General features: G+C 53.3%; 1 protein-coding gene across 1 annotated transcript in view; it reads right to left on the reverse strand.

Annotated features, from left to right (window-relative positions):
- Positions 1 to 4,158: 4,158 nt before the first annotated feature.
- LOC133346192 (brain-specific angiogenesis inhibitor 1-associated protein 2-like) overlaps positions 4,159 to 16,069 on the reverse strand; it is a 49,189-nt gene continuing 37,278 nt past the window's right edge. The window contains 8 exon segments of the mRNA XM_061557689.1: positions 4,159 to 4,906; positions 7,911 to 7,939; positions 9,719 to 9,830; positions 11,028 to 11,090; positions 11,659 to 12,412; positions 14,074 to 14,193; positions 14,196 to 14,379; positions 15,056 to 15,208. Coding sequence (XP_061413673.1) covers positions 4,837 to 4,906; positions 7,911 to 7,939; positions 9,719 to 9,830; positions 11,028 to 11,090; positions 11,659 to 12,412; positions 14,074 to 14,193; positions 14,196 to 14,379; positions 15,056 to 15,208 — 1,485 coding nt within the window. The 3' untranslated portion in view covers positions 4,159 to 4,836.

Below are 16,069 nucleotides of genomic sequence, written 5' to 3' on the forward strand. Positions count from 1 at the left end.
ATGAGAAATGTCTTCTCACATCTACGAGTAATTTGTTCTCATTTCCAGCCGCTGGTCAACAACCCTTGACGCACGTGTCAGTCCTGTGACCTCACGCCGGCGAGCCTTCGACACGTCACGTGGCCCCCGGGCGTACCCAGCCCTGCACAAGCGCCGTGGTTGACGCTACCGGCGCTCACGGGCGAACGGCAACGAATTGTCGGTTGATAAAATTGCGTAAACGGGCGCGCGCGCACGCGGGGAGCGGTGGCGCAGTGGTTGAGCGGGTTGCAGTCCCGAGCCCCGGTGGAATTCATTTCGATTCGTGGCCAACGTGAGTGGCGAGCCGATACCACCCCCCCTCCCCCCACAGCTCTCAAGGGCCACCACCATGCTCCTCAAACTCACGTTTGGCTAACCCGCATCTGACCAACGTGGTGTGAAATATGGTAGATTACAACTCGCCACTGACACAGCGTGGGGGGGGGGGGAGACATTCAGTCCAGCAGTGGATTGGCAAAAGGGTCGCGTGTAAAAAGGGGACTCGGCGGTAGTTCTAGGGTATCGGCTTCCGCGGGCCGCTCTCTCAACGCTGAGGACAGCCGAAGCCGGTAATAGGGATTACAACCAACGGCGGAAGAGATATTTTTTTAGTTTTTACACGCTGTCATTTAACTCACTCTGTCTGTTGTTGTTGTATCCTCAAATATTGTAACTAAATTTTAACCCACTTCCCAATGTGGTATCGACGGCAAACTTGGTATACTTATGTCATACTGATGACAATACTATATTCTATCATAAAAAATGTTTTGTAATCAATCTTTTTTATATGTTATGTTTCGGCTTGGGTCTAATTGTCCACGCTCAACTCACGTTGGCTGTAATTGTCCACGGCCCCTTACGTTGTGGCAAGCTTCGGGGCCACTTCCTGGAGTCGTGGAGTTCTGCCATTACTAGAACATTTCATAAAAACGTGTTTAGAAAAAAGTTTTTTTTTACAATTATTACTTATTTTAAATGTAACAACACCAATGCAAACAAAAACAATACAAGCGACCACGCCGGAGAGATGCGGAGAAGATGACCAACACTTTAAAAACACCTTTACTGATCCTCTTTAAGACGATACGACGCAAAACGCGAGTCCACACAATCCTTGAAGGGAACAAAAACAATCCATCACAACATCCCACACGTCTCCTTACGCAGTGTGGGGAGGGGGGGGGGGCTTCTTTATCATCAACTGACCAATAGCGTGATGGTGAAGTATGGTCAAAACGACTCTCAATAACCCCAGAAGTGGGCTTGGGAAAGCGTTCGTCCAGCGGCTGGATTGACCGTCGCAATGATCCCGTGATTCCGCTCATCCGCGCTCCTCGTTTTCGCTCTACTTAAAAAATGCAAGCAAAGCGCTCTTATATTGGGGGGGCAGGCCACTCGCAGACTCTGCTCGCTGGCACGGTGCTCACGCGCGCACACAAAGCTCGAAGCGAAACGACAGCGCTCACGCAAAGCGGTCGATTATTAAGCGTTCCGACTTGGTAAAGCATTGCTAAGAGCTGCACAGAAACGCTCTGTGTCTTCTGAGACTGCAACTGTGTTGAATCATAATAATACTGTACGGGATACAGGAAGGCCATTGATTGTGAGAGGCATGGCCCTGGAATAGTCAGTCCTCGCATGATAACAATCATCATCATTGATATCATTGTCATCTGTCATGATCACAATCATTTTTTAAAATCATCTTGGTTCTTTCGGTAAAGTCACGTACAATGGAAATAATAAGATAAAACAATAAAATTATCACGACGTTTCGATTGCAACACAAGCAATCATCATCAGGTGTGAAAACCACAGAAAAAAATATTGCTGTGGTTTTCACACTTGATGATCATTGCTTGGGTTGCAATCGAAACGTCGTGAGAATTTTATAGTTTTATTTGTATTATTTTATTATTTATCTTCTACGTGACTTTACCGAAAGAACCAAGAATATGAATCCCTGTAGTCACGAAAGCTTAAATTCGATATTTTTTTTTTATTCATTTGCCATTATTGAAATCATCCGTGTGATCGTCACTCATCATTGGCATAACCATCATTGTTATCATTACATTACATCGTCGCGATTCATACATTTGTTATTGTCGCTGCAACCATCACGACTGTCGTTATTGTCATAATCATCATTGCTATCATTACGGCCATCACCACCACCACCACTGTCATTTCCCGAATCACTTTCAGGCACCAGTCATCATCATCGGCAGTGTTATTATAATAAGTCACCACCATCGCGATCATGATCATTGATATCAGCAGCATCCCAATAATTTTCACCATCACCGCGATCATTGTTGCTTTAATCGGCTTTGTCATCGTTACTATCATTACTTTCATCATTTTCAATATCACTGCCATCATCATCAATCATCCCTCCGGGGTCGACCCTGGACGGAGCTTACAGCCGCTTGCTACAGTCGAGTCTTGAGTGGCTGTGCAGTGGATATCCAGGTCCCCGTCACAGTAACGTCGACTTTCCCAACAAGCGGGCAGAGAGATGTTAGCTGCTCACAATGGACGCGCGCGTGCAGTAGTGCAACCAACGTTGAGTGGGCCCGTCACACGAAGCTCACACGCACAGCACTACTACTACCAGGGCTGTCTGGACTCCACTGAAGTGTAATCGGCTCACTTCCCGAAACTTAACAAAACAACAACTGGGACAGAGAGTTTGGTTCTCAGGAAAATAGCCCCCCGTGTCTATTAAACGGCAGTCGATTGACGACACCCAATGACTTTACTGCAGCGCTCCTGACCCATGAACAAAGCTTTAAACGTGTGCCCGACAGCCCAGCGGACACGGTGTGTATATATAGGTAGCCACAATATATGAGTCGTCCTGTGCATTTCGAGATGTTAGCAATCTGCAACCTCTTCCAAGACATCTCGGCCAGCGTGGAAGAGTAGGCCAAATACCCCCCAGAGGGGGGTGCTCTCGAGAGCTTCCTCTGAAAGGCACTTTCTGCCAACAGGAGCGTGGGCGAGAAATTGCAGGGCTGTACCTTCACCCCTTTGTTTTAGGAATCCGCAATAACCAGCGTGGTGAAGTATGGTCAAACGACGCCCATGATGAACGTGGCATTTAGAGTCCATGAGCCAAGGCAAAGGGGGGGGGGGGGGGAATTGGCAGAGGGGTGAGTGAGTGAACACTTCTCCATCAAAACGCAACTTTCACAACGCTAAACATCTCATATTCTATTAATACACACGCATGTGTATGTGTGTACATACACACGTGCTTTATATTACGTCCTAAATTACACGCGCACGCACACGCGCACACGGCGAAGGTTTAAAAAAAAAGTAAAATCAGCGAAATTCTCTGTCCGGAAGGTCGCGTCCATACACCGCGGATGGCGAGGATGTTAACTACCTCGCCAGGTATACAGGAGGTGGTGGGGTTTGATCCCGATCCTGACGACGCCTGTGTATTTTATTTGGCCGCTGCTATGAATGTCCACGCGATGCTAAGCGACATCGTTGAGCTATCATTTGTGTGACAGCCGGGTCGCTTCTGAAATAAAACTACGCAGCTCAGCGGTGACTTAACTGGTAAAATACAAAATTAGTGGAGAAAAAAATGTAAAATACGCGCGGTTCGTCCACGTCGAACCCTTTGGTTGCGAGCAAAATTCGCGATAGAAATGAAAATTGCCCGGATTCATTGCAGGGGGTTGTGAAACAAAAACCCCCGCAAAGATTGTTCGTTCGGTGATGGGATTCGGGGTTTAGGGTTCTGGATTTGGCCTTGGTGTTATGGATAAAGCTAAGCATGGAGTTAGCGATGGAATTAGGTATTAGGGTATGGGGTTAGGGGTTAGGACTAGGGGTATAGTTGGGGTTTAGGCGAAGGGTAGGCACATGGCGACGGCTCGTGTTAGGGTTGAGGTTTCGGTATGAGGGGGTCGAGGCCGTGCCTGTGCTCTTAATGGCCGAGGATGAGCTTCAGCCGGGGGCTACTGGCGCTGTCGCTACTGCCGGGAGGAGGTCGCGACTCCCCTCCTCGCTGCTGTGACGCTACCCTCCTGCGTGTGCGTATAGGTCGTGCCGGCCTTCATAGACGCAGTCCGTTCAGGCTCTACTGGGCATCTTTGTCTTTGATTTGATATGTAGGCAGTTGGACGTGGTGCTGGCCACCCGCCACTCCCATGTGCCGTAGCGGCGGCCTTCATAGGTGCTCGCTAACAGAACGTGCCCTCACAGGCTGTTGAAGGCGATACGGGGATCTTTGTTGATCTCTTCATGCACGTGTGTGTTGTACGTCTTTGTCTTTGCGGAGAGCGGTGGCGCAGTGGTGAGCGCGCCGTGCCACGAACCCAGCGACCCGGGTTCGATTCCCGCTCACGGCCAACACCGGTGACGATTATCTGAAGCGGTCGTGGGCTTCCCCTAGGTCGACTCAGCCTGGTGTTGGCCACCCACCCCTCTCTTGTGCCATACCGGCCTTTATAAGTGTTTGCTAACAGCACTTGCCCCAACAATGTGTTTAAGGCTATACGGGGGGTCTTTGTCTTTGTGTATTTACGCTAACGGCACTTGGCCCAACAGTATGTTAAGGTTATACGGGGGATCTTTGTCTTTGTGTATTCACGCTAACGGCACTTGCCCCAACATTCTGTCAAGGCTATACGGGGGAATCTTTGTCTTTGTGTATTCACGCTAACGGCACTTGCCCCAACAGTCTGTCAAGGCTATACGGGGGATCTTTGTATTTGTGTGTTTAAACGATGCACATGACTGTGTGTGCGAGTCTTGCTGTGTTCGTCGGAAACGCAGCCGGCCACCCGGTCACATGTGTGGTGCTGAACGATCATTCGTGACCGTTGCCTTGAGATGAATGCTGTAGAAAGGATTTTCCCTGCACGCACACAAAACAAAGACAAAGGTCACCCGGATAGCCTGTAACAGAATGTTGGGGCAAGCGCTGCTAGCGAGCACCTATTAAGGTCGGCGCGGCACACGAGGGAGTGGGTGGGGCTTTGTCTCCCTAGTGGCAATGTTTTTACACATAGCACCAGGTACTCAATTGAGGCTGAGTCAACCTAGGGGAGGCCCAGGACCGGTTCAGATAATCGTCGCTGGTGTCGGCCGTGAGCGGGAATCGAACCCGGGTCGCTGGGCTCGTAGCGCGGCGCGCTAGCCACTACACTACCGCTCCCCACACACACACACACTATCGACATATTTTACTCTTTAAACTATGTTTTCTTCTTGAGAAGCGACCTGGCCACAAACGATAGCTCAAGTGGCTCATCATGTGGAGATTTCTAGTAGCCAAACACTCTAAAGGCGTGACGTTGATTCTAAAATGTGGAGGGAAAAACCGGGAGACCCGGAAAACACATCCATGCGTACACGGTGAGAACACGCAAACTCCAAATATACAGCAGCAGGCGTCAGGATTGGGATCGAACCCACGACCTCCTATATACCAGGCGAGGTAGTTAACATCTCGCCACCGTGGCACCCATATACATAGAGACACAGACACAGATCCCTCGTACAGCCTTGAACAGGCTGTTGGGGCAAGTGCTGTTAGCCCCTGTCAAGGGCGGAAAGGCACACAAGAGGTCAGCGGCCAGCACCACGCCCAGTGCCGGATGATCCGAGTAGCATATGTAGTAGCTACACATGTAGTAGTGACACATGTAGTCGCTACATATGCAGCTACGGGCCCCGCACTTTCAAGGGCCCCGCGCTGAATGCTTTCAAGCTATCAATTCCGGTTCAGTGATTCTGCACTTGCTCTCTTACTACAGTGAGGGAAAAAAGTATTTGATCCCCTGCTGATTTTGTACGTTTGCCCACTGACAAAGAAATGATCAGTGTATAATTTTAATGGTAGGTTTATTTGAACAGTGAGAGACAGAATAACAACAACAAAATCAAGAAAAACGCATGTCAAAAATGTTATAAATTGATTTGCATTTTAACGAGGGAAATAAGTATTTGACCCCTCTGCAAAACATGACTTAGTACTTGGTGGCAAAACCCTTGTTGGCAATCACAGAGGTCAGACGTTTCTTGTAGTTGGTCACCAGGTTTGCACACATCTCAGGAGGGATTTTGTCCCACTCCTCTTTGCAGATCTTCTGCAAGTCATTAAGATTTCGAGGCTGACGTTTGGCAACTCGAACCTTCAGCTCCACAGATTTTCTATGGGATTAAGGTCTGGAGACTGGCTAGGCCACTCCAGGACCTTAATGTGCTTCTTCTTGAGCCACTCCTTTGTTGCCTTGGCCGTGTGTTTTGGGTCATTCTCATGCTGGAATGTCCATCCACGACCCATTTTCAATGCCCTGGCTGAGGGAAGGAGGTTCTCACCCAAGATTTGACAGTACATGGCCCCGTCCATCGTCCCTTTGATGCGGTGAAGTTGTCCTATCCCCTTAGCAGAAAAAACACCCCCAAAGCATAATGTTTTCACCTCCATGTTTGACGGTGGGGATGGTGTTCTTGGGGTCATAGGCAGCATTCCTCCTCCTCCAAACACGGCGAGTTGAGTTTATGCCAAAGAGCTCCATTTTGGTCTCATCTGACCACAACACTTTCACCCAGTTGTCCTCTGAATCATTCAGATGTTCATTGGCAATCTTCAGACGGGCATGTATATGTGTTTTCTTGAGCAGGGGGACCTTGCGGGCGCTGCAGGATTTCAGTCCTTTACGGCGTAGTGTGTTACCAACTGCTTTCTTGGTGACTATGGTCCCAGCTGCCTTGAGATCATTGACAAGATCCTCCCGTGTAGTTCTGGGCTGATTCCTCACCGTTTTCATGATCATTGCAACTCCACGAGGTGAGATTTTGCATGGAGCCCCAGGCCGAGGGAGATTGACAGTTCTTTTGTGTTTCTTCCATTTGCGAATAATCGCACCAACTCTTGTCACCTTCTCACCAAGCTGCTTGGCGATGGTCTTGTAGCCCATTTCAGCCTTGTGGAGGTCTACAAACTTGTCCCTGACATCCTTGGAGAGCTATTTGGTTTTGGCCATGGTGGAGAGTTTGGAATCTGATTGATTGATTGTTTCTGTGAACAGGTGTCTTTTATACAGGTCACAAGCTGAGATTAGGAGCACTCCCTTTTAGAGTGTGCTCACAATCTCAGCTCGTTACATGTATTAAAGACACCTGGGAGCCAGAAATCTTTCTGATTTGAGAGGGGGTCAAATACTTATTTCCCTCATTAAAATGCAAATCAATTTATAACATTTTTGACATGCGTTTTTCTGTATGTTTTTGTTGTTATTCTGTCTCTCACTGTTCAAATAAACCTACCATTAAAATTATAGACTGATCATTTCTTTGTCAGTGGGCAAACGTACAAAATCAGCAGGGGATCAAATACTTTTTTCCCTCACTGTATAGTACTATACTGCCTTCAAATTTATGAACGACTGGGTGTTTAAGGTTAGCGATTTATCGTATTATCTGGCTGTATAGAAAATAAAAAAAAACCCAATTACTTTACTATGCAAGTTAAACATTTACGTGTCTTAATATTTATGCATGTTTTTAATTTAGGTGCCCCTTCATAACATTTGCTACAGGCCCCGCACGAGCTTCATCCGCCCGCACACAGCGCATGCAGTGGAGCAGCGGCACAGTGGTTAGCGCACCGTGCCAACAAACCCGGCGACCCGAGTACGGCATACACCCACGGCTACCATCAGTGGCGAATACCTGGTATGGTGTAGGAAACACCAGCACGGGGGAGACAAAGGCGTCCAGGCGTGGTCTTGGCCACATCACCCCCCTGTTCACCCCTACTGGCCTCAACAGATGCTCGCGACCAGCGCTTGCACCATGGTTTGTCATACACACATCAACTCATCTCCAAATCCTTGCTCATGCGTCCATCTCACCTCAAGGCAGAGTCGCTTGAATCTTCCTCCTGGTGGAGACACGAGAAGGGCGAGAAGGGGAGAGGGGGGGACAGGTACAATGGTGAGGGGTAAGGAGACACGGCCACCGCCCAAACTAGAGATGATCAGCAATGTGTAGCCCTGTCCACGCGACTGCCAAAGGGCTTGTCGGATATCCCTGGTGGGGCCGTCACGGTGATTTCCTGGCCATCGCTCATACGCACATTGCGCATACTAGGACAAAGATCCCCCGTGTAGCCTTTGACACGCGGTTGGGGCAAGTGCCGTTATCGAGAAAGAACCTATGATGGCCGGCACGGCACACCAGGGGGGTGGGTGGCCAGCACCGTGTCCCAGCCGCCTTTGTCTCTCGACCAGCGATGTTTACACACCGCACCAGGTACTCATTTGAGGCTTAATCGACCTAGGGAAGGGCCAGCACCGTTTCAGATAATCGTCACTGGCGTGGGTGGCCGTGAGCGGGAATTGAACCCTCTTCGTCGGATTTCGTGGCGCAGTCCGCTAACCACTGCGCCACCGCTCCCCGTACACGTATACATACGCAACGGGCCCTGAGCAGGCATTGGAAACTCCACACTCCCATGGCAGGCGCCAGCGACTTTCGCATAGACAACCCACCGCTGCTCATTTTGTCTCGCGCCCCGCGGAGATGATGTGGCGGGAGTGAACCCGCAATGAGCAGCTCGGGCAACGGCCGCGTGTTTTTGTTTGTTTGTTTGTCGTTGCGAATTTGGGAAGTCCGGGAGAGTTTAATTGCGTTCCGTTATTTTTTTACGTCAATTTCCTGGAAGGGTCCTGCGGCATGGTCGCCTTCACTTGCATCACGAGCAGGAAGTGCATCACACACAGCGAGAGTCAGGGGCGGTACATGTGCGTCTGTGTGTGTGACACGGTAGGGGTACAGGTGGTGCATCAGCCAGTCATCTCAGTCAGCTCAGTCAGTCGACCCGTGGCACCTGCTGGGTCTGCCCCGTGATCTCCTGCCAGTGGGCGTTCGACACTTCACGTGGCCTCTAGGTGCACATAGCCTGGCACAAGCGTCGTGATGACGTCACCGCCACTTATTGGCGAATGGCGGTTGTTGTTGTTGACAGCACTTGCCGCAACAGTCTGTTAAGGCTATACGGGGGATCTTTATCTTAGTGTGTGTGTGTGTGGGGAGCGGAAGTGCAGCGGTTAGCGCGCTGCGCTACTAAGCCGGCAACCCGAGTTCGATTCCCGCTCACGACCAACACCCAGTGACGATTATCCGAACCGGTATTGGGCCCTCGCCTAGGTCGACTCAGCCTCAAATGAGTACCGGTGCGATGTGTACAAAGGCGGCCGGGCGTGGTGCTGGCCACCCACCCCCTCGTGTGCCGTTCCGGCCTTCATAGGTGCTCGCTAACAGCACTTGCCCCAACAGTATGTTAAGGCTACACGGGGGCTCTTTGTTTTTGTCTTTGGGGAGTGTTTTAGGAGCGGTAGTGCAGCGGTTAGCGCTACGCTGCACTACGAACCCGGCGAGCCGAGTTCGATTCCCGCTCACGGCCACCAACGCCAGTGACGATTATATGAACCGATCCTGGTCCTCCCCCCAGGTCGACTCAGCCTTAAAATCAATACCCGGAGTGATGTGTAAAAGCGTCAGCACTGGGGAGGCAAAGATGGCCGGGGGTGTTTTTTGTTTTCACGGCCACAACACTCCACCCGTGCCCTGCGTTGGCCTTCACAGACTACACTGGGAGGGGGGTCTTTGCCTCCGCTCGTTCACGTTGACCCCCTGAACGGCGTTGCCTCTCTCTCACCTGGGTTTCCGGGTCGTAGGGCGAGGCGGCGAAGTAATCGGTGGGGGGCAGAGGAAGCTCCCCGCCCTCGTGGTAGCTGCCGGCGCTGCTCAGGGTGTCAGGCTCCCCGTGGCTGAAGGTGGACAAGCGGAGGTACGGCGGACAAGCGGGGCGGGGGGGGGGGGTCGCAGTACATCGAAGTGTTAGGGCAATGGTTTTTAACCTTTAGTGCAAATCAAGTAAAACTTTACTCGTGTAATGAGCGACTTCCGCGACACGTCGTGTAGAGGGTACTTCTTATTTGATTTCTTACACTGGGCACAGCACAGGCCAACCTTATCCTTCTCACTCTGAGTACAACGCTTAGATATTCACGTCTCGTCTGGCTACACACACACGGCCGATCACGCGGCCACTCCGCTGGCTGGCGGCGTGGCGAGGATGGTGATGGAAACTCCGCAGGAGTTCTTCCACGTAGCCGGACGACAGAGAGATATGACGGCGAGCAGCGACGCAGCCAGGAGCCGAGAATCCACACGCGGACCCCGAGCCCCGGGTCCGCCCCCGCTTACATCTCCCCAGGCGCAGCTAGGCTCCGCCTCCGGCCACGCCCTCTCGTGGAACCTTCCAGCAGGTTCCCGGAGCATCTTGGCCAACCCCACCTGTTACCTTCGCCACAGATACCTCTCCCTTTCAGATTGGATGTTGTCTTAGCGGTGCCCGTACCCGTGCTTCCCTTTCCCAGCCAGCAGGTGTCATCATGTCATTACACTCGTAAAGCACAAGTCGTGCGTGGTAAAGGGCATCTCGCACCCCGTGCGTGCACCCCAGGTTAAGGAGAACCGCTGCGTTAGCGGGATAGATATCGCGCGAGAAAAGCTCCAACGATTGGCCACGCGAACGTGAGTCGATGTTGGATAATGAATTCCACCCACACCCCGTGGCGCGAGCCCGCTCGGGCAGACTGCTGCCACCCGACGGCACACTCGTCAAAAGTAAGTGACGGGAACACGAGGCGAATGCAGCGTGGTTGGCCATTGCACTCATTTGTAAACAGGCGAGGATAGCGGTTGAGTGGGCGTGGCCACGTGAAAGTGGGCGTGACCTCGTGAAAGTGGGCGTGGTCACGTGAAAGTGGGCGTGGCCACGTGAAAGTGGGCGTGGTCACGTGAAAGTGGGCGTGGCTGAGGGAGGGGCTGCCCCCGGCCTCTCCGGGGTGTCCCCGTTGAGCCTCCCAGAAAATCCGGCGGCTTAACGCGAGACGCTGCCGCCACCCACTCGGTCATTCTCTGGGGTCCCCCCGGAGCCGCGAGGAGCGAGGGCTTCTCACCTGGAGTGGGTGTCGTCGTCCGCATCCAGCGGGCGCGTGTACGTCACGGGGAACCAGCCGCGCCTGCGGGGGGACAAGGCGGAGGACAGGCGTGCGTCGCTACGTTTCTACGACCCGGGCCCAGTCCATCCACTGCACCGTGACAATGGGACGATCGCAGATAAAGTTTTCCTTTGCGGCGGGGTGCAGATGCCTCAACAGCCGATGCTCGGTGAACAACGATGGTGATGGCGGCGACGATGATGGCCACGATGTCCCCTCAACAGTTCTCAGCAACGATGACTGTGAGCAACGGTGATGATGATGACAGCAAGGATGACGATGATAAAGATGACGATGGTGGTAATGACAATGATGATGATTACGATAGCAGGAGCGACTATGGTTATGACAACGACGACGGCGGCGAGAACGACGACAACAGAGCTGACGGCGATGATGATGACGATGACTACGACGACTACGACGACAATAATCGTTGATCACGACGGCGACGGCGACGATGACAACAAACGTTGATCACGACGACGACGGCGGCGACGACAGCGACAATGAAATTGATTATGCGACTCGGACATTTGGCGATGACGATGACCACGACGACGGACTCGCCGACGGCGGCGGCCCCCACCTGCCCGTGTGCGCGTTCTCCCCGTACTGCCAGCCGTCTTGCGGCTGCGGCGCCAGCATCGTGATCATGTCGCCCACGTCGAAGTTCAGCAGCGTGCCCTCCTGCGCGCCGGCCACGTGCTGGAACAGCGCCTCCACCTGCGTCCCCACGGCACCGGACGACCCGCCACCGCCGCCGCCGCCACCGCCCCCCACCGAGTCCAGGCCCGCCGACGCCGAGCTGGACCGCGCCAGCTGCGACCCGCCGGCCGCCACGGCGCTCCCTGCGCGGTCCACCGACCCCCCGCACACCGCACAGAGCACCCGGTCGGAGGGAATCACACGCAACAGAGAAGGGCGAGGGAATGAGCGACGGAGACGAGGGACAGAATGGGCGACGGAGGAGAGGCACGTTGCCCGTTCTCGCCTGCTTTGCCGACGCCGCCGGTGCCGCCGCCGGTGCTGCCGATGGGCGTGCGCTTGGCGGGCAGCGTGCGGTACTGCAGGTCGGGCCCCTGCTGCTGCTGCTGCTGCTGTGGCCCCCCCTGATTGGCCGTCGCCCTCGGAGGTGCCCGCCGGTCCCCGGTCCCGGCCCGGCCCCTGCTCGGGGCCCCCACCTCCTCCTCGACGGAGCCGGCGGAGCCGCTGCTGGAGCCCCCCCCGAGGGAGCCGCCCCCGAAGGAGCCCCCCCTGGCGTGCGCCGCCACGGCCGCCGGGATGCCGCCGTTGGGCACGGCCGGGAGCTCGCGGCGCATCGCTGGCCGCGGCTCGGGCCTCTGGGTAGGGACGTAAGGAAAGGAAGAGCGAGCGTGGCGAGAGGGAGCGGGCGTTAGCGAGCGGGTGTTAGTGAGCGAGCGGGTGGATCGAGGGGGCTAAATGGGCGCGGCACGGGCTAGAGAAGAGATGGAGTGACGTGGCACAGGAGGATGTGGAGCTGAGTGGACTTGCCGATGACTGGTACCAGCGGTGTCAAGATCGGCCTCTGTGGAGGAGGCTCGTGAAGGACGCTACTGGGCAGTTGGAGGCAGTCGCCCTCCAACAACAATGGAGGGCGGAGGAGCGACGCTCACAACAACGAGCGGAGCGCCGGATGGCTAAAGCACAGAAAGTTGGTACAGTAGGGGGCAAAGGTGGTGCATCAGCCAGTCATCTCGGTCATCTCAGTCAGTCGACCCCTGGCACCTGGGTCTGCCCCGTGACCTCCTGCCAGCGGGCGTTCGACACTTCACGTGGCCTCAAGGTGCACATGGCCTGGCACAGGCGTCGTGGTGACGTCACCGCCACTTAGTGGCGAATGGCGGTTGTTGTTGTTAGCGAGTGAGGAAACGGGCGTGAGCGAGCACCTTTTACGGCTGGAGAGAGCAGCTGGGGGAGTGGCAGCGATGAGGACGATGGTAATGAATAGAAAATGATGATGTTGATGACGTGTAAACGTCAGTACTGAGGAGATAAAGGTGGCCGGGCGTGATGCTGTCTTTGCCGCTGGTGGTAGCAGCGGGTTATGTAAGAGGTAGCGATTGCAGTGATGGTGGTCGTGGTGGTTGTGAATATAACGACAATTGTATGGGGAGCGGAAGCGCAATGGTTAGCACGCTGGGTTACAAAAGCCAGGAACCCGAGTTCAATTCCCGCTCACGGCCAACACCGGCGACGTTGATTTGAATCGGTCCTGGGCCTCCCCTAGGTCGACTCACAAATGAGGACCTGGTGCAATGTGTAAACGTCGCCACTGGAGAGACAAAGGCGGCCGGGCGTGGTGGTGGCCACCTACCTCCTCGCGCAGTGCGTTCACACTTCCACTCCTCACAACACCAACAACGCTAGGATTGTGATGACCAATTCACTAACTATTTAACTATATTTTTTATTTAACCAGATAAGGCTCAATGAGCTATAGAGAAGTTTTTCAGAAGAGATCTGGTCACAAATGATGCCTCAACTAAATTGCTCATCACGTGGACATTTATAGAAGTAGCCAAATACCTTAAACGCGTGACGTTGATTCTAAATGTGGAGGGAAAAACCGGAGAAAAATCCACGTGACCACGGAGAGAGAGAGAGAGATAGAGACACGCAAACTGGAAATATACAGCAGGCGTCAGGGTCGGGATCGAACCCACGACCTCCTGTATATCAGGCGAGGTAGTTAACATCTCCTAGCCACCGTGATGATATTGAGAGAGAGAGACACGCAAACTCCAAATATACAGAAGGTGTCAGGGTCGGGATCAAGCCCACGACCTCCTGTAGACCAGGCGTGGTAGTTAACATCTCCTAGTCACCGTGATGATAATGAGAGAGAGACACGCAAACTCCAAATATACAGCAGGCATCAGGGTCGGGATCGAACCCACGACCTCCCGTACACCAGGCGAGATAGTTAACATCTCCTAGCCGCCGTGGCGCCCAATTAACGACCCCCCTGCCCCCCGTTTACCCGCGCGCCGGTGACGAAGGGCGCCAGCTCCGGCGGGACGGGCAGCGCCGCCTCGATGGGCACGGGGGCCGAGATGAACGGGGGCGGTGGCCCCGGCGGGGGGGCCCCCCCACCGCCACCGCCCGGACTCGTCACGGACGAGGAGGACGAGGAGGTGGCCACGTGGGGGTCGTCCGTCTCCCCGGGGGCGTCGGCCGGAGGGCCCTCCAGCTTCTGCATGAGCACGGAGACGCGGGGGGGCAGCGTGGAGGCGCTCAGGCAGCAGGTCTGCCACGAGGCCATCTTGTGGGTCATCAGCTCCTTGGACTGCAGGAGGAGGTGGGGGAGAAAGAAGAGGTGGGGGGGGGAGGAGGATGCATTTCGCTGCGGGTGGAGCAGCTGGTGTTGTCGCCATGCTTATTGTGAGTTTGTGAGTGTTGTGGTTGTTGTTGCCGTTGTTGGTGTGGTAGTTGTTCGTGCCACCTTGCCACGATTATTGAGTTTGTGAGTGTTGTGGTTGTTGTTGTTGTTGCGGTTGTTGGTGTGGTAGTTGTTCGTGCCATCTTGCCACGATTATTGCGTTTGCGAGTGTTGTTGTTGCGGTTGCTGTTGCGGTTGTGGTTGTTGGTGTGGTAGTTGTTCGTGCCACCTTGCCACGCTTAGTGAGTTTGCGAGTGTTGTTGTGGTTGCTGTTGTTGTTGCCGTTGTTGGTGTGGTAGTTGTTCGTGCCATCTTAGCACGATTATTGCGTTTGCGAGTGTTGTGGTTGCTGTTGTTGTTGTTGTTGCCGTTGCGGTTGTTGGTGTGGTAGCTGCTCTCGCGCCACCGCTTGCCACGACAACTATTGGTGTTTACGAGTTGCGATTATTCCGCTTTTTAAAAAAAAATATTTATTTAAATTTTACTTTTATTAATTTTTTTTTACCTACGTGACTTTACCGAAAAAAAAAACCTAAGAATATAATATAGTTGTTGTGGCTGTTGTTGTTGCGAGCGGCCGTACCTTGCCGTGATACTGTGCGAACACCTGCGTGACGGCGCACTGGCGGTCCACGAGGAAGCAGTAGCGACGGCGCTCCTCCACCAGCGCGCTGCGGTAGCCGTCGCTCACAAACTGCTGCAGCTCCGCGTGGCGCATCTGCATGTGGCTCAGCACCTGTGGGGCCGTCCATAAATGACGTCACGCGATTTTGGACGATTTTTGACGATTTTTGACCACCCCCCCCCCCTTTCCCCCACTCGTCACACGGCGTCACAAAAAGTCAGACCCCCCCCCACTACTCTCAAATATGACGTCACAAAGCTCTGCCCCCCCCCCCTTTCCCCCTCCCAAAAAAAATAAGCATGCTTCAAATCGCTTTAAACTGTTGTCATTGTAGTGCGTATTTAATGCGGCGCTGCACTCTGATGTTGTAGGAGAAAACATTTATTAAAAGTTTATTTAATTAAGTGGAACGTGTTGTCTATATTTATTTAAAGTTGCGCATTTTGATGTGACGTCACATTTCTCAAACCCCCCCCCCCCCTCGTCACACATCGTCACAAATGTCTGACCCCCCCCCCTCCCCTAGGTGCGTGACGTCATTTATGGGCGGCCCCTTTGGGTGCAACACACGCAGACAAAATATTCGCCCCCCCCCCCGCACGTAGCCTTGGACAGACTTGGGTTAGGGTTGGGTTTCGTGTTGGGTTTAGGAAATGGTTCAGTGTGTTGGAAACAGTGTTGTGATTCACGTTGGGGTTGGGGTTAGATTTGTGATGAGCGCTGGGGTTAGGGTTAGATATTCTTATTCTTAGGTTTTTTCGGTAAAGTCACGTAGGTAAAACATTAAAATTAATAAAAGTAAAATAAAATAAAAACCACGACGTTTCGGAGGCAACACAAGTCTCCGTCATCAGGTGGGACCGTCACAGCCAGATTTGCTGCATCAAGTGAGTCAATGATTTAATGTTTTACCTACGTGACTTTACCGAAAAAACCTAAGAATATGAATCCTTGCAGTCACGAAAGCTTCAA

The sequence above is a fragment of the Lethenteron reissneri genome, chromosome 3 (genome assembly GCF_015708825.2).
Source record: "Lethenteron reissneri isolate LAM-NWPU_2019-01 chromosome 3, ASM1570882v1, whole genome shotgun sequence".
Lineage (NCBI taxonomy): Eukaryota > Metazoa > Chordata > Hyperoartia > Petromyzontiformes > Petromyzontidae > Lethenteron > Lethenteron reissneri.